General features: G+C 35.8%; 1 protein-coding gene across 4 annotated transcripts in view; it reads right to left on the reverse strand.

Annotated features, from left to right (window-relative positions):
- Positions 1–19,877, reverse strand: part of SNX13 (sorting nexin 13) — a 64,426-nt gene that overhangs the window by 35,540 nt on the left and 9,009 nt on the right. For 3 of the 4 annotated variants that reach the window (XM_030230498.2, XM_050971706.1, XM_030230493.2), the window contains exons 2-3: positions 7,763–7,875; positions 3,285–3,387 (exon numbers count right to left, since the gene is read on the reverse strand). In XM_030230498.2, the coding sequence (XP_030086358.2) occupies positions 3,285–3,387; positions 7,763–7,875 (216 nt within the window). The remainder of the gene's footprint in view (positions 1–3,284; positions 3,388–7,762; positions 7,876–19,877) is intronic. The other variant, XM_050971707.1, reaches the window with a different exon arrangement.

The following is a 19,877-nucleotide window of genomic DNA, read 5'->3' on the forward strand; positions in this document are numbered from 1 at the left end:
CCTGCAGTATAATTTAATTTGCTTTTGATACGTCTGAAAACATCTAAAATTTAGAGTATGTGCTTTTAACCATTATAGTTAAAACAGCTGACTCTAGTCTCACTTGGAAAGCACTGTTGGTTTTGCTTCTGCCTTCCAGATGCTGACACAGAAGACAGACTTAAAGGAAGGACCCAACTCACATGACAGCTGTCCCATTTGACTGTCACTTCACTCACAATAATCTGATGCACCAGTATTAAATCATTGGTTAGGAAAACTGGGTATCACTTGTTATTATTACATTTGACACCTCCTTGCTTCATTTTAAGCAGGGAGGAATGCAAGACACAGACGCCACAAAGAGAGATGCAGCACAAATAAATCCAGGCTCCACAAGCATCTAACTGCACTGATTAAATTATTTCAGACTTTTGTTTCACTGCACTAATGGGTATTTTTGAACTCCTCTTTTGAAACTGTTAGTTAACTGTCAAATATGAAATATGCCTCATTTAGACTGTGCAACTATTTCCTCAATTGCAGTCAGTCACAGGCTTTCATGAGTGGACAAGATACATCTGCCTCAAATCTCTGACACAGGATATGACCCACTGACTTAAAGAGACTCAAAGACTGTTTAGGGATCCAACATGCAACAACTTACTGCTGGTAAGTTGTTATCACTGTTTTCTTACTGTACTTTGGCAACATTGTACCAAGCCTACTCTTTGTCTTTTGGGTAAAGCTTAGAGACATCAACTACCATAACCAAATATTTCATACTTCTGTTGAAGTTGGAGTGAAACTGTAATTTCAACTGAAAGTAGCATACAAGTTAACAGTTCAGAAGGCTATAAACTTACCTTTCACTCAACATTGTTTTAATATAAGCCTGCAGACAACTGTGTATCTTGCAGAGCCATTTCGTTATTGCATACCCTGTAGGTTCCTAACACAGAAGTTATATGTGACTTGCAAAATAAAACGCAAGTCTAAGCCTAATTTTTAAGCCTCCGTGTTTGTATGTAAACAAACAAAAAAATCGTAGAAAGGTATACAATCTTCCATCAAATGTACCTTAAGTACACTCCTTAATGTGAGGTATTCACTATATATTTGCTGGTAAGTATAATCTGCAGCAAACAAGGAAACGTATCAGCACCAGATCTGGTGTTGTAAAGTATGGTACATTCTACACATTACATCCAGCCACAAATTTGATGCTCTGTATTATTACTAATTTCTGTAAAATCAAGCATTTAAACATCTATCTTAGCCTAAAGAAATCTCCAAGTACCAAAAATGCCCCCAAACTATCAATATAATTCTGATGAAAAGAGCATCTTATAAAGAACCAGTATCACCAGATTACTCCTCAGACTACCACAAAATAATTTCATGTTCAGGTGAATTCAGCTTGTACTTGGTTCATGGGAAGAAGTATAATCTATACACACCAGCCACTAGAAAGAATATTCATTGTACAAGACCACTTAGGTCCAAAATTAATTTAAACATGAAAAAAAATCAAGTTAAAAATATTATTTTCCATAAAAATCAGCAGCAATTTAATACAGAAATAGCAAATAGGAATCACAAAACAACAATATGGTTTTGGCTGGGATTCATCTCTACTAGCACTGCTACTGCAAAGCTCACCCACCCTTGTTAATGCTACTTTAGTACAGTGGCAAAAGAGAAAACACTATTGTAGAAGATAAACAGATTTTATTTGTTGAAAAGTTTCAAATAGCATTTCATAAGTCAGCTAAAAACAAATACCTTTGTATTACAAAACTTAAATCCAGAGATTAGTCAAGACAGGTCAGTTGAGGAAAGTGCTGTGTCAATAGTCCATACTCAAATCAGATGTCAAACTACTGAATTTGCAAAGAGTACACAAAAAACTCCACAAGATTTTATTTTATAAAGCAACCAGAGCATACATACATACTGAACCCAAAATACAACATTAACATATAAAAAAGTTTCAGAACATAGAGGAAATTTAAAAAACAGAAAAACTCTAAATCTGCTCTCAAAACACAGGACATTAAGTACCAACCTATATAACAGAAGCACTAAAATCTACATAGCACCAAGAATCTTAGCCATCCAAAATGAGGTTTCATAAACAGAACAGAAACATTAACTGACTGCTGACTTTTCCTTTTTCAGCCTTAACCTTTGTACTTTCCATCTGGAGCAGAGACCTTACTTTAAAGTTTAGGGTATAGTTTTAGATTTATTTTAAAATATTCAAAGACTTAAGCAAAAAGGCCACTCACCAAACGAGCAATGAACCAGTCACAGAAAAAGCTCTGTGACTAGAAAACATACTACTGAATCAGAAGGTATATTTCTATGTGCTACTGATAATGCTGAACATTCACCCAACTTTGACAGACATGAAGTGTAGTGAACTGACAGCTAAGAAATAACAGGATGCCTCAGATTAAATTTACTATAATTAGCAATCTTTGGGTTAAAGGGTTTATTCTGATGAGTGCAAATGGATTAGACCAAGACGTAACTAAACTTCTGACCTAAGAAGATAGCACTGGTTCATAAACCAGGAATTCCTAGAAATTCTACCTCCTGGCTTTTAATAACTTTTTCTGTACTAAACAGATGCAGATTTATCCAGTTAGGAACCCTGATCTGGAGTCCATCAACCAAAATGATGTGTCTGTTAGGTATTCAGAAAAGAACAGAGCTGAAAAGTGGATTTCGCTGCTGCTCTGTATTCATCAAAGCCTTTTCAGAATTTTTGCTTGGTCTTGAAGAGAGATAAAGATGACCTCTACATCCTTGAAGTACTGCAAATCTAGACTTTGTAACAGTTTGACTTTCTTAATTAGGCAGGCAACTTTTTGATCACAATCAGAAATGGAGCGACTACAGATCCAGTAATGGAAGACACCTAAATAGTGACAGTAAGTTGCAACAATCTTGCACAAAAAAGCAAGAAAGAGCTACTACCTCCCAAAATGAACCAAGACACACAAGCAGTCTAGAAAGAAATGGTTTAGTAATTTCCTCACAGATATTAGCCAGTCATATAATACTCACTTCTCGTAAAGAAGAAACAATACTTAAATCAAACTTTCCATAGCCCATTAAAAACTTATATTCCATAAAGGAAAAATATGTAATTTCACTTACACATTGCAGCTGACTCAAAAGATAAAAGCAGGCTCTTTTACTTTGAGAAATAGGTGCAATTCTTACATTAAAACTGATTATTTCTAATCACGTTATAAAATCTGATCTGTAAGTTAAGACCAGAAAACTTTCCTTACCTTAGGGATCCCAACTGATGTACAAGGGAGAAATGAATGTTCACACTGCTCAAGGTATTTTTCTGAATTGCTTTTTCCAAATAAAAGAGTAACCACAAAACCCCTAAAATGGAAAAAGAAAGACCAGGTACAACAACAGCCACAAGTTCTCACCTCTAGAAAATATTTAACAGAAAGTTATAAAATGACAATACATGACAGCCCTCACTGTTTACTCTCATGCTTTTGCACACTGTAACATGTTGCTCAAAATAACTGACACAACCCTAAGTATGAAGTCTCCCAGTCTTGCATTGTCTGTCTGATATATTCTTACCATACAGAAGATTTAAGTAGCATTGTCTATGCTGCAGTGTGCCTGCTGTAATGGCACTTGGGAATATTAGCACTTGGGAAGAGGGGTACATACAGAAGTTGCTTTGCTTGCATTTATATGAAGAGTCTCCAACACTATGAAGAAATAAATTCTGTTGCTCCACTGTAGTGTAAGCCACAAAATCACAGTCGAGGAATAAACGGATGCAGCAAGCATAACTAACCACTGCTTATGTCTAGACATTGTGCTTACCCTTCCAGAACAACAAGATTTTATTTACAGCTTATGACACTAGGGCACAAGAACACATGAACATCAAGCTGGCTTTACTAAGAAATAGATGAAAAACTAGTGTCTGTCCCAATTCTAGCATAAGCAGAGGATGCAGCCTTTGAAATATCAAGCAAAGAGAAAAAGGAAATAGATTAACCTTGGGATGGCTAAACACACACAGTTTTTACACAAATTTCAAAGCATTCCATTTAAAGGCCAGCTGACCAGCATTTGTGACCACAGCAACTTACAAAGCTGTTCCAGACTTGAAATGTGCTGAAGTAGTATGTTCTTTTAATACAGATTGCTGTTGATATATGATACTCTCACCAGATTACAGAAAAAATCCTATCCAAGCTAAAATATGCCATTTAAAGGTTTTAAATCCCAAAACTAAAAAATTTCTTTTTAAGCCCCCCAGAGGCCCAGTAATTCAGAAGCTGTGAGGTTAATTCCATGAAAGAGGGGAATAAAAAGCTACTCAAATTAATATCAGTAACTTGACAATGCACAAGAGGAGTTCACTGGACACTCTAACTCCATTACAGCCATCCTTACCAGCCATATGACAGTAAGAAATAAAAGCAGGTTTAATTGCCCTCCTTCTCCCTGCAACTTTAAAATCATAACACCTATCAGAGTTCACAGACAAGAACTTGCTTAGAAAAAACACAGTATTAGTTTCACTAATGTTTTGGTTTGTTTTTAATTATTTAAGTTTGGATTTTCTTTTGATTATCTGTGACTTTACTATTAGAAACTTCAGTTGTCTTTTAAAGAAAACAGTATACTCAAATTTGGCCTAAAATCAACTTTAACTTCAAATATCTATCAGCCAGTTGCTTCTCTTCTTTTATTCAAACAGAATGAAGCCTTGGAAATAACTACCTATAGATTATATTTCTGTTTTCTATCAAATATTTTGATACTTTTAAAGTTAATGACTCATTCAAAAATTCTAATACCACCGATATGGTTTAAAAAAGGCTAATCTTCTTAGATGCCTTGAAGTATCATCAGTTTTATGCTTGAAAGGCTAGGAGCTGCTTCTTCTCTGGCAGAAACTAACATATTTTATTCTTTAATGTAAAATCTTGTGAGCATTAGAGAAGGATAGATAGCCTGAACATTCAGGACATCTGTTAGCTAACCTGAATCTTCTAGTGTAAATACTAACTTAATTCATCAAGAGGATTTTCAATACATGAATGAGAAATCTTCTCTAGACCAGGAAAAGGAAAAGATTGAATTTTGCTTCATTTTAAAAAAATTCTTCCAAAGATTACTGGATGGCCAGCATTTCAAGGGTAGATTAACAACAGAAGAAAGGTAAAAGATAAAAAAAATGAAGACCACAGATTTATCACTTTTCCCTCAAAAAGTAAGTCTCAGCTGAATGCTTTGAGAAAATCAAAAAGTAGCTAGAGAACCATTCCTGATTTGGTCAGCAGTTACAATCATTAATGGAGCCAGACAGTCACATACACATGGATGTAATTGAGTATCAGTAATGATGGAATTTGATGACAGAGCAAATACTTTTAAATGGCAATGCAATTGATTTCAAGAAACTTCAATTTAAATTACCAAGAAATTTCAATTTTTATATTTGGCAAAACCACAATTGACATAATTTTTATTTCACTTCCTTAGGACTGAACGAGGGAAGGAAAGAGAATAAGATAGGGAACACTCTTAGTAGGAAAGGCAGATGGTAACAAACAGGCTCGGCACTCAGCTAAAAGGTACTTGAATGAGAGGAAAAAAGAAGAATACCACCCTGTAATATTCTACACAGGTTAAGTAAACAGTATTTATCTTTAGGGAACTGAGCTCAAAAGCAGGAGGCTAAGTGAATGATCACTGAATGGAAAAAAACTAACATTTTACAAATCAGTCTTGAAACAAAACAAAATCAAATACAGAGAAATTGTGATTTTGAACTTTTATTCGTATATACAAATGGTTTCAGTATTCTTCTATGTACACCAAAAACAATAGTACATTTCCTACAAGCCATCTGTGTAATCACAGAGTTGAGTGCATATCAAAAAGAAATAATCAGCACAGTATAGGAGTTAAACAGTATAAACAGGTTGATAATGTTGATGGAAATACGGCATCACCAGTGTCTTCTTGCACAGCTCACTGATATATTATTTAAGTGCTTAGGTCAATACTAAGACTGCGACCAGCTGTGATTCAGCATTTTCTTTTGTTAAAACTGCAAAATGGGACAGAGCTGGACTTTTGGCTTCTGGGAGTCAGAAACCTTTGACACGGGCCACTTCTTTTTTGAATGAAATATTAAGACCTAGAAGACTGTGAAATTGGGTAAGAACTCCAAGTTTCAACAAAAAATTCAATCACAAAAATCATGTCCAAAATAGCCATCTTACTCCAGAGAGATGTACAGTAAATATTATGGACACCATTATAATCATGAATCAATACTAAAGTTTTGTTTTCTAAATTTATATATATGAAGTTATGACATATAATTGCTAAGTATAAGTGCAAAAGTTATGAGGTAACAATTTCTGTTGTTTCTAACAGAAGCATGACAAAGCATTTTGTGAAACTTCAGGGGAATTAATTAAACAATAAAAAAAAACAAAAAGCAGGCAAGAATAATTTAGATATAAACCCATTTGGCCTAGTTAGCACCCATGGTTCTGTGTGCTGAATGTTAAAGTAAGTGTGTCACTCTGAAAAAGATTAACAGTGTAAAAAAGGGCCAGATCACAGCCACAGCCAAGATATTTATAATGAAGTAATGAAGATGACATTCTACTGCAAGGGCTTAGACTTCACATCTATATATGTAAGTAAACACTCTGCTCCAACAGATACGCTACCACTAGATGAATTTATCCTTAACAAGACTGACTAGCTACAAAAATGAATCAAAGCAGCACAATAACCACAGCAAACAGATATGAGAGCTGACTTGAGAATGAATGAGCTCAGACACCACATGCAGTTTAATGGTGCCAAACTGCAGCTGACTTCAGACAGGCTCTGAGACCCTGCTTTACTGCTAGCTACTCTTGCCCTTTGGATAAACTGACTTTTGCCCTGGACAAACGGATAAAAACATATGCTAACCATACTTGTATCAAGACTTAACAAGATAAAAGCATTTACTTCAAGTTATTTTTCCCTTAACTAAATCACTTTTCTAACAGACTGACTGTTCTGATTTCTCAAATCAGAAATACCAAGCCTAATACAGTTGAAACCCAAGTGTAGCAGCTCTAATTCTAGCTACTACACTCTATTACATTTTTATGAGATATACAGGAATACACATACATTCTGTATGGTATCAAATAAGAAGGTAAAATTAATATCCCACTAAGACATTCTAACTTGCCATTAAAAATGTTTTAATGGTTACAAGGCAAACTTCATAATATACAATGTAATAATGGTGCTAAACTTCACATTTGCTCCCTTCCTGCCTATATAGATAACATATGATAAGTCTACAACTGCTGAACTGATCTACTTGTTCATAGTGTACCATTATTTTCACACACAGAGGTCAACATCCATTCCCATGAATCAAGCACCTTAGAAAGGAAAATGAGATTGTGACAGAAAAAGAAACGTAAGTACTTAGAAGTACCTGGGGAAAGAACTGACACTAATAAAAAGTATGAACCGAAATTACCACTGTTTTTATGTGAGCATTTGTCCTCTAACATCCACCAAAAATAGCTAAATTGGGATTTCAATTACAAAAATTTTGCTCATAAAGAGGTGCTCAAATGAGGAAACATTAATTACATAAAGCCACTTCAGATTTTCAGAGTAAGCTCTTTGCTAACACACCCATTAAAATTTTACTTTCACAGCAAATTAAACAAAACACTAATATACTTACCCACCCACAAAGCAGAGGATATAAAATGCAAAGTAAAATATAGCGAAGGGTCCAAAAGTTACTAGAAAAAGCACAAGGCCAAGACTTCCCCATCCCCATATGGAAAGACTGGTCTGTAAACAAGAACATACAGAAAAGGAATAATTAATATTATATTCATACAACTTTAAGTCTCCAGAGCAACACTTGTACTTTGTATAATGTTTGATACATTTTAACCAGATATAAGCTCTGCTTGATGAAATAAAAAATTACCCTTGTTTTTAAGAGTATATTGCTATCAAATACTTCCCCCATTATATTGTGGGCCACTAATCCAGTTTAGCCAACATTAGCGTATTTTTCTTTCAAATACTGTTCTTCATCTCTTATTTCAGATAAAACTATCATCCTTTAATGTGCCACATCTTTCTTTTCTATTCTCCTTTTGCACATTTTTTTCCTTGAGATCCCTTCCTCCTCACTTCTTCCCCTATCCCCACCGTGAGAAAAGTTCTCCACGATCTCCTAGGAAAAAGCAGACTTTGTGCTAGAAGAGGAAGAGACAATACAGCCTTGTTTTACACATCTAAACATGTTATTTTCTACAACCAAGCAATACTGCTTCCTCCCTAGATCAAACAAGGTGGAACACTAAAAAGGTATCCCTTGCTCCAGTCAAGCCACAGGCGGGTCAATGGGTGCACCTAATAACTGGCACAAGTATACTTTCCACATAAATAAAAGGGAGGGAAACTTCAGCAACTGATACTTGGGCAGTGGACAGGAGGAAAGGGTTGTTTGAAAAGGCCATGAAGAAGTTAAAGTCAGTCACAAGAGCACATGTGGGGCTGGTAGGATTTTGGGGGTTGATGTCTGGCATAAATGCAGCAGGCAAAACTCCACCTGCACTGGCAGCCAGCAGGAGTACAAAAGAAAGCAGCAAGATTCCAGTTAGAGGTTATAGTCTTAAGTGCATTTATTTATACCCACGTATACACATACATACTTGATCTATCTATATAGACAGATGTGTGCCTGTACATACCTGTACATACATGCATGGTAATCTTAAAAAGCAAGGCAGCCAAAACCTGACTGGTCTGATCTACAATAGTTTTTAGACCATCGCAGTGCTGCAATGCAGTCAACAAAGCTTATACAAATTTAATTCAATCCAGTCTGTAGTTCAATATGGAAAGCATGCTTCAGCCAAGTCCCAAGAGTGTGAAACACAATGATGACAAGTATTTATAGGCCATCCAAACTGTTCCAGCTCTAAGGTTCTCAATATTTTTTCTTGGTTGCTGCTGTTGTCTAATTTACACCTTTCCTAACAGTGATCAAATGACACCCTGATGGTAACTCAGACAACTGTGTCAACAAGTAACACTAAGAAAGTATTTAAATAAACTTGTCTTGCAGTTTGACATTTAGAAAACAAACAGAGATTGAACACCAGATTTGCAGAGAGCCCTTTTTTAGCTTTTAATACGAAGGAGCTACATTGCATTTCTGTCAAGGAACTATTTAGATTTCATTTCTTAATTTTAGGCATAAGATTTTAAAAAAATCAACTTTTTACAAAAAAGTTTTAAAAATACTATAGAGAATGAAAAAGAATATAAATTAAGGCTCCTATATAAAGCAGCTTTGATTATTTTTTGAGAGCAAAATCAAAAAGCCAAATCACAGCTCTGAAGAGACTTTCACAGATCTAAACTATAATAATCAGAATTATTTAATTCTTCCTAGTTAAAAGTTTAATGGAACCTTGAGATGAAATTCTATTTTCTTCCTAGCTGAACTTTCTTAGCAGGAGATATGAGTTGTACTGGCTTTGTTCTGAATGTCTGAGGCTGGGAAAAATTAAACATACACGTATGTAGATGAGTGTAATTAAAGTGCAGCAATTAAAAAATTCATTGTAAGTTATTAAATTCTCTTTAAGCTGAGGAATTGCTTCAATAGATAATATAAACCACAAAACCCACACTACTAAAATCACAACTGAGTAGTAGATTTTGTTGTTTTGTTAATTCATAGTAAGTAAATGCAGTAGATAATTGTGGCCTTCCATTACATGAAGAGAGTCCTTAAGAAAGATAAACTATTCACAAGGGCATGTAGTGACAGAACAAGGAGGAATGGCTCCAAACAGAGACTAAGTTTAGATTAGTTGAAGGTGATGGTGGACACTGCTGAGTGCACTCTGGGCTGAGACTGCCCAGAGAAGCTGTGGATGCCCCAACCCTGACAGTGTTCAAGGCCAGGCTGGTTGGGGCTTTGAGCAACCTGGTCTAGCAGAAAGTATTCCTTCTACATGGCAGGGGTGTTGGAACTAGATGATCTTTAAAGTCTCTTCCAACCCAAACCATTCTAGGACACACTTGTTTTCTAGCTGAAAAAAAGAAAAAAAAAACCATGGCAAATGCAAGAATTAACTAAAACATGAGATCCCATTGTACATCTACATTTCAATACAAAAAGAAGATTCAGCATATTCATACCCTCAGAAATACATTTTAAAACTTCTGCAGGACACTACAAGCATGATCAGGAAGATATGCACACAGAAGATAGCATTTAATGATGGTCTTTTTATGTCAAAACCCATTATCCTTAATCACATCATTCAAAAAAGTTTAAGTTCTAAATATGGGATAAGCACTCTAAATGACTTAATTAAACTAGATGGATGTATGGTCAGATTTGGATGAATGCATAATTAACAAAGAAAGCTCTATAACTCTAATAAATAAAACAGTGACCTTTTGTCCTATGCTCCAGTTTTGCAATTTAGCATATGGGTACAGAGATTCTAATCTCATTTGGTATTTTAATAGGCTTTCTTAAAAATCGCACAACTTGGTACACTGCAGGAAGCACAACAGATATTGGCCCAAAACTTGTATATTCTAATGAGTGCTTTATAGTCTTAAGGATTTTGAGACATTCAAAGGAATTAAATCATCAGGATGGTACCCTTTCTGCTGACTGTAAACAAAGCTTTCCCTGACTCCAAACTTCTTGAAAGGACTTCAGCAGTAAGACTCCTACGAAAAAAAAAGAAAACTTAAAAAGTTCTTTATACATAAAAACCAACTGTTTTTGAATAAAATGTCCAAACATACAAAAATATGACTATACAGCTGGTCAGTATGAAAATAGTTCAGGTATTCAAATTCAAACCTCACAGCTTATTTCCAAATTCTATTTATAATGTTAATTTTTAGAAGATTTACAGATTTAGTGAAGCTCTGTTAGTCATACTAAAGTTAATTGAGGGGTGAATGCTTATCTCACTTGACACAAACAAGGCTTCTGAAAAAATGGTGTAATTGCTGGTGTTTAAGTCACAGCTATTCAGACCCTTTAAAAGAAGCCAACCTGCCTTAAATCAGCAGGGCAAACTTCCAAGCTGACCTAGCACAGTGCTGTTCACTGACTTTCAAGGAATTAGGGACAGTTACCTAAAGCCTGAAGAGATACATAGGCCTCAGTGCTGTGGTAGGCATGGTTGGGTATATACTGTGTGCATACACATGGGTAAAGGATGTTTATTCCATGTCAGCAGCTGCTCCACTTCATCAGTTTTAGCCACTCTTGCTTACCACCACTACAGATACTCTGTTTGTCTCACCATCATCACTTCTTAGCTTTCAAGTTTAAGATTTTGCAAAGACTTCTGCAGACTATTACCAAGGCCATATATATATATAATGGGTTAATGCAGCACTGTGGTCACACACAGTAATTTTCTTTCCACAGTTGGAGCTGTTTTAGCAAAATAAACTGCAGTTGAAGTACAGGGGTGTCTGTAAGCTCCAACAGTACACTGCAGAGGCTCATCAAGTGTCAGAAGACAAAAAAAGGTGAATATTCATGTGTGCTTGATTCAGCTTTTACCGCTAACAAAACTGTCACCTCAATGACACCTGCCTGGTGTTTTTTTTAACTAGGTTTTGTCCATTTTTCACGCTAAATGTTTTTTCCACAGTATACAGCTAAGTACTAAAAGCACTACATAAAGAATTTGCTTTCTTATGCATTTTTTTTCCCTTTCTTTGGTTTCTGCTTCCTAATCAAAGCAACATTTTGATGGTTAAAGCTGCATGCCATTATGGCTAGTAGTGCTGAGCTAAGACTGATTACATCACTTAACATGACTATTCACAATGAAGGTTCTAGAAATTATTTCTTCCAGAAACAAACAAAATTATGTCTTAATAAAAAGTAGCTTCAACAGGTTTCTTATTTGCTCAGTCCATCTGACAATCTTTCAGACCTTTGCCCCACACCCATTTTTAAGCAAGATCTTCAGTCTTGACACATCTTTATCTGGAAATGGTTCACCAAGGTAATGTAAGTTTGTTGTTTGGATTTGAACTAGTGCTGTCAATTTTAGATTGCAACTGGCAGTAAGGTAACACATGTGTCAGGTTTAGGGCAAAACAAGTGTTACTCCCCAAGTTCAGATGACAGGTTCTCCCTAGCCCTCTCTGCCACTGAAGAGAGGACAAGTATTTCCACTCATGCGGCTCTGGGTGCCACCACCCTCCTACTCTAAGAGGAGCTCCTGTTCCAGGCACTTGTCTTTCTTCACAATTCCCACACACATTGTGGTGGGAATTGTGGCTTCAAGTTTGGAGACACAGTTCGAATGCCATACAGGAGAGCAGGGCTCTGGAATCATCTGCTTGTCAATCTTATTAAAGCTGAAGCAGAAGATGATTTAAATCTTACATTAGCATCCAAAAGACTGATTCCACCTTGGAAGATTATAATTTGTGATTATTTTCACATTTAATGGTCACAAAAGAACAATCTGAGCTTTGAAAGAACAGCAACATTTAAAAAAAAAAAGTATTTCTTTGCTCACAATTCTTTCACTCTTGTTGATCAAATTACACTTTTCCATTAATATTTTAAAAGTTACAGTAACTGACCTGTTTCTAACAGACACTGATAAACTATTTTTTGCCGTTTGGGTAGTTTAAATTACTAGGGGTTTTTTTATTTTTTTTAATGTCTCTTCTGGGCTCACATTAAAAAAATTGTCAGGGATTGCATTTACAGTAGATGTCAAGTTTAATTTTGTTAATTCCACACATCTGCCTTTTAATTTGACTTTCATTTTGAGTGCAAATGGAACATGTTCACATATAAACCTTTCTATAATTAAGGTGAGTGTCACTTTTGTCAAGTGATTAAAAAGATTATTTTAGGTTTCAAATTACTGTCTCTTTCACGAGCATGACAAGTAAAATTGGAAAGCTGTACCAACCAGAGTGCCAATTTCAGTGCAATGAAATTGTTACATTACACCACTCAGAGAAATATTTAACAATTTTGAAATAAACCATTAACAACTTTCTAGTTACATTCTCCTATCTGCCAAAGTTAAAGTGATCATCTAAAATATATGTCAACATGGTTTTGACTCCTGCATATAATGATTTCCTAACAGCACTAAAGGTCTTCTTTTAACCTCTCCTTATCCTTCTGCCCTTTTCCTTCCATAGCCCAAAAAGGCAAAGAAAAAAAACACCCTAAACTCCATTCCTACTTCATACTATGGAAAAATAATTGTGGTGAATCTACATAATAATTTACTCCCAAGGAAATTCTTGCGACTTAAAAAAACTTTAAACGGATTTTACGTAGTCTATTTTGCTTTTATTGTTCTAAGTTTAGATTGTTTTTTTTTTCCCAAAGAAAGCTTAAAATAGTAAAGAAAATAAATATACACTAAAATATTTTAAATAAATAACGAAGGAAACATTAATTAATGTTAAGAGTTAAGAAGTTTGACCAATGAAGTTTTTTCTAGATAAGTGCAGCATTCCTGCTGGTCCCTCGTGGTTACAGAGGCTGGAAACTCTGCTGCAAGCACGAGTCCATCTGTTCCCTCTCTACCTGACCTCCCCTTCCTCCACTAACACAGCTTTGGATGTCAAATGGCTTAATTACTTAACAGTTGCATTAATTCAAACACAATCATGTCTAACTGTTCTGAGTTTGGGTTTTCCTCAGAAAACCACACTGCATGAAACAGCAAAGCTTTTGGGATCATTTTCCTCTACTCTCCCCTATGGCTATTCAAGGCAGCCAACAGATTAGGCTCTAATGGATAGGTGTGAATTTTTCATCTGTCTTCACTATTACTGCAGTGTTGCAGTTTTATTGCTGAAGCTCATTTTTAGAAGTACAAACGTTTAAATGAAAATACATGCTAACACTTTTGTTAAATATGCAACATTACAGTGTGTAACTAGAAAGATTAAAAGTTATTGTGCACATTACTTCAATTTTACTATTTATCCAGAAAACATCAAATTCCCTTACTAAAACTTCACTTTTTGCAATAATCAGAATATTACTATACAGCTTGTAATATAATTAAAATAAAAACATTATGTTCCATATTTTGCTACAACTGGGTTTTTTGCAAGAAAAAGACCAATTTTCTGTTTAAGACTTACAGTTCTATAAGAAATGGTAAATATTTTCAGTGTCACATTTTCTTCTCAAGTGAACAGTCAAGAGTCAAGATTATTTTTTCTTCCTCTCTCACACCTGGCTTTGCCACCATTGCTCATCATCACACGAAATTAGGAAGCGAAATGTTGAATTTTGAACTGACCTTCATTTTACTACCCTTTATTTCCGGTGCTAACAGCTACTTTGTCATATAGCAGAAGTATCAGCAAGGGACAGAAAGTTTCATTAATGTAACCTTTTCTTGACTGGCTCAAGTACTTAACTTGCTGTGAAAAATAAAGAGGCTACCTTCACAGATGCACACTCTTTCTAATACCATGCTTGCATTAAAAACCAGTCTGAATCACATTCTAGTTAAAGGATATGGAATTTTGGTCAAATTTAAAAGAAGCACTTCGACATCTTGGATAGCAATGGGAAATAAGGGATGCAAGCCCCAATTTCTGCTACTTTCTTGAATATAAAAGTGACATACTTAAACTCATCTTTATTAAAAATTCCAGGGAAGTGATCCCTTTTACTTTGTAACAATCCATATTGACTTGTATCCAAGCTAATTTATTTATTTGGACAGAAAGCAAGAAAAAAAGATAAAAGCATTTTGGATCACCTTAGGGGATTGAAACAAGGCCAGGCTCGACAGGATTGTCTAAAGTGATGGAAAGCAAGAGAATAAAGTAATCCCTCTAACTCTATTTTGAATGCAAGCCAATGAGATAATCTAGACTGTTCTACATTCAGCCTCTGGATAAACAGATTACATCTACTTCAAGTTTTTCTGGTGCAAAATAGTGGCAAAGGGGAGAGAGGGGGAAGCCTCCAAAACGTTTAGCAGGTGGAAGAAAAAGGCCTTTTCTCCTATATGGCTCTAACTAATGAGGTCACATGTACTAAGTCAAGAAACTATTAATGCATATTTCATTTGTGACTACTGCTCAAGCAACATCTTAAGCTTTTCACTTTCCTGCAACAAAGAGTTATCTAAAAGTTCTTAAGTTCTTTTTACCTTTTTTTTTTTCACTGCTAAAGAAACCTGATTCCACTGAAAGAACTTTAAGAATCATAAGCTTTGCTTTGAGAACAATTTCTACCACTCTAGCTTCTAATATTTATCTGTATGGAAATGTATCTGTATGCATTAAATGAGTCTCTCCACAAGAATCAGATCTAGTGGTCATCCCTTTATGATTCTAATAAAAACATGCAGGCAGAGCTCACAGATACTACAGAAACAGTTGCGTGGGACACGTTTTTAAAAAGGTTTCTTCATACCTTAAGAGCTCAGCTTTTGGAAGGTAGAAATTTCTTTAGTTCAAAGCTGTTCTTCCATTGTAGTGGTAATTTCAGCTCAGCATCCCTTCTACCAAGCAATAAGCATCTGCCTACTCCTGGAACTTAAATCTCCGTTACACTTGCCCAATTTATAACATTACTAAAAAAAAATTATATAAAGATTATTTATATAAATACTATTTTTCACAGAATCGTCTTTTCAAAGACAAAGCATTATTGTCTATAATCTTTACAGGGAGAACCAAGTGGAAAAGATGGGCTCTAAGAGGTCTGATGAACAATGATTACTTCTCCTAAAATAAATTCATTCTTTTTTTCTATAGAGATACCACACAATTTCATAGCAGTGGCTGTGTGCAAAACAGTCTGTGCAGTCTTGAATTAATAGAATCAGCTCAAAAAAGAATAAATATAAAAAATATGCACAATAATATAGTTTTTGCTTTGGAAAATCTCACTACCTTCAAACAACACCCCCACCTGTAACAGAAAGTGAAATGAAGTAAAACCGCACAGTTTTTGCAAATACAGAAGTGTCAAGGACATGCAGGTATAAAATAAGACCAATTATATAAAATTTGAAACATTTTGGAACTGCACATTGCAGCAGCAGTCATTGAACTTTATTGTTTTGCTTTTTCCTAAACAACTCATCACATGTAAACAGCAGACAACATCTTCAAATTTTATACTGACAAAAATACTAAGATTTTTGTTTCTATCACTTGATGAAACTTGACTTGTTTCTATCACTTGACTTGCTTGAAAGCAGCACAAGCAATTAATTATTTTCAAGCAAATTCCTTAAAATCAGTAGTTTCTTCTAAACAGATGGATAAACCATATATTTCAATATATATCTACAGGATGTGTGATTTTCTTTTACTGAAAATTAAGCATTTTATATGCATTTATACATATTTCACATATACACAAATATTATATATACACACACAAAATCCAGTACTGCATTGTTTACTGCAGAAAGATTTAGTCATTAATTTCTGATCAACCTTTTAGTACTCTGGCTTCATTCGGCTATAACATTAGTCATCAAAGAGTTTTGTTAAGTCCTTTAACCCACTGGTAATATTATGTTGCTATTTGCAGCAAAATTTTCAGCATTATTCCACTAAAATTAAGATGCAACTGCTTTGGATGCAGTATTCTTTGTATTTGGGATGTATTAGATTGTATACCACAATCTAATACATCCCAAATACACAACATTCCTCATCTAGATGAAAAAGTTACTTTAAAAATACAAGGCTAAAACATAACTTTAGAATATTTTTATCAAGGACTGTACTAAATATAAAGATTGATTCTACTTGCCTTATTAGGTCAGGTTACAAATCTAAAAGAATACAAGTGGAAGAAGTCAATTCACATTGTCTATCATAATTGCCGGGAATCCTACAGTAACAAACATATGCAACAACACTAAAAATTGATTTTCACATTGTCCTTAGTCATAAAGGCTGTTGTCCCTAAATACAGTCAGTCATACCACCTATCCTTGTAGAATTATTTTGGCAAATGAAATAATGTGGATAGAACATCCCTATCCTTTTTACTATTCCTAAAAACAGTTTGGGGTTTTTTTTTTGTTTGTTTGGTGTTTTTTTAAATTTATTAAAATGAAAAAAAAAAAGATGTAAGCAATAATGCAGTGCTCATGAAGGAAAAACACACTGAGTTTCTCACCTGTAATGCAAAATGTCACCTTGACTAAAGACAGCACTATAATTGCTATCACGGAATCCAAAAAACCCAAAACTTAACAGAAAGCCACCATAAATGATTTCTCAGACTGTATTGGCAGCCAAAGACCATCAGCAAAAAAGAAGGTCCAGGCCAAGGAGAAAGGAAAAATATAAGCCAGTCAGCATCACCTCAGTCCCAAAGACGGCTGCAAACAACCAAAAGATTTACCAAGTGCAAATCATGCCTGACCAACCCAAGTGGTTTCTATGATGAGGCGAGTGATGCTGAGGACAAGGGCGGGGCTTTAGATGATTTGTGCCTTTAGCACAGTATCCCACAGCTTCCTTATCACTAAATTGCTGAGGTACAGGCCAGATGAGAATATTAAAAGGTAAGTGAAAAATGCCAGATGGAAACACATGATAAGCAGTACAGAGTTCAGTGTGCAGCCAGTGACTAGGTGGGAACCTTCACAGATCAACAGGGGACTGATGATGCCTGAGCAATGTGGGTGATGTGACACAGTGAACTCTCAGTAAAAGGGTTCACAAAATCCTAAAATGGGGTGAGCACTCATTACACTGGAGAGTCAACAGGCTCGAGAAAGGGGCTCACAGGAACCTCATCGAGTTCAACAAGAACAAACACAGGTTTGCATCTGGGGTGGACTAACCCTGGGCCACCATACAGTCTGGGGCCCACTGTCTGCAAAGCAGCTCTGCACAAAGATACCCCAAGGTGGGCTGTAAGGTGAACACGAGTCAGCAGCTGTTGTAGCAAAGGTGGCCAACACTATTTTATCCTCTGTGAGCAGAAGTGTCACCAGCAGAGACAGCAAAGTGAACCTTTCTCTCCATCTGGAACCATTCCTCTCTGTCCCTGGAGTCTTGGGTCCAGTTTTGGTCTTCCTGTTACAATACATATCCATCCAGAAACCAAGGGACAAAATCCAATTCCTCCACAAAGGATTTTGTGCTAAAATAAGGTATATCCATATTATGAAGCCACACACTGGCTACACTTGCCACTAAGAGAAGGGTAGATTTAGAAAGCTTGTTGGTTCTTCCAATTAACATTCTGACCTCCTTTTATGTGACTGAGAAGTAACACCATTTTTAACGTATTACCCCCTTCCTCCTCTCCCTGGTGCTCACCTTTGTCTTCAAACCTAAACAAGTAGTCTCTAGACCCTTACCACCAAAATAATAAAGGGCATCTACTGCCTAAACACTGGATTCTGAAGAAACAGCTACCAAAACCTGTATTCATGGATTTTACTGTTTTGGCAGATTTGTTTTGTGTTTTTAATTCCAAGACCTCAGTAAGTGCCAGCATAGTGAACTAGTTTCAGTTTGGACTCCTGCTTGCAGTGATCACCCCTTCACTGTAACTGATTTCTTGTCAAAAATGTACTGATAGTTTCACAAGAGTTCTTAAAACTATATAGTGCTTTTTAATCAGCATCATAATCTACAAGCTGGAAAATGAAATTAAAATTAAACATAGAACTCCAAAGATCAGAGTATGCATCACAAAGAATTGGTTGTCAGTACACAAATAACAAGTAGGATCCCAAGGTGGAAATATAGTCCTTTTTTAACAAACATAAAGTCACTGACAGAATACTAGCACCTTCCTTTAAAGACTGTGATGCTACTCTACTGTTTTCTTCAAAAGTTTAAATGTTATGCAGTTGTCTGAGTGCCACAGGTTACATAAATAAAACAGAAACTCTGATACAACCACTATTTCACTACAAATTCCCAGTGGTCTCTGAGAGTACATCTGAACTCCTACAGGGCCAAATGTCGTATGAAGCATGCTTACTAGATGAAGACAAAATAACCATGGAAACAGCTGTTATACAAAGTGACGCAAACCTTTACAAAGCTAGAGTAAGCCTAAAAACTTACTGTTGCTCTCAACTGTTTTTCTGGACAAAATATCACACAGTAAAGCAAGAGAAAGAGATCAGTGATCAGTTCAGTGTCAGCAAGTTTTCCAATAGTTCACAGTACACAAAAAATCTGCAACCTCTTTAATAAGCAGCTGATGCCTAACTCTTCACAGAATGGACAGTGCCAACACAGAAAATCAGCACTTCAATTTTGCTTTGAATCAGCGAAGGAGAAATTGTTTAAACATTACTGTCTCTTTCCAGTGGGACAAATGGAATGGGAATGTAACAGAAACAAATAAAATCTTTCACCCTTCATGTATTTAATATCCTCCTTTTCCAATACCTCCTCCAGTCTTTATTGTTTGTGGGCTTTACCTGCTTGCTTTCCATAGATGTTTGGCCCCCCCATCCCTCTCAGGAAGGTTTGCTCACTCCATCAATCTCTTTCACAGTCCCCTCTGCACTTTTGCCTTTCCCTTAACACCATTACTGAGAAAATTGCTGTTTGCTGCCTGCACAACTCTGAGAAACTCCACAGGTTTTATTGAGTGGTTTGCTACAGAACACTACTGGCAGCGCTGCAGGAAAGTGTAAGTAGAGTGAAGCCTCCTACAACTTCTTCCAGGACTCTGCTCCATGACCTCTGTCCATCTGACCTCCTGGTGGAAGCAAAGAGCCCGTTGAGTATCCCAGATGAATCTTCTAGCTTTAAGTAGTCATCTTCTTCCTTGT

The sequence above is a fragment of the Serinus canaria genome, chromosome 2 (genome assembly GCF_022539315.1).
Source record: "Serinus canaria isolate serCan28SL12 chromosome 2, serCan2020, whole genome shotgun sequence".
NCBI lineage: Eukaryota > Metazoa > Chordata > Aves > Passeriformes > Fringillidae > Serinus > Serinus canaria.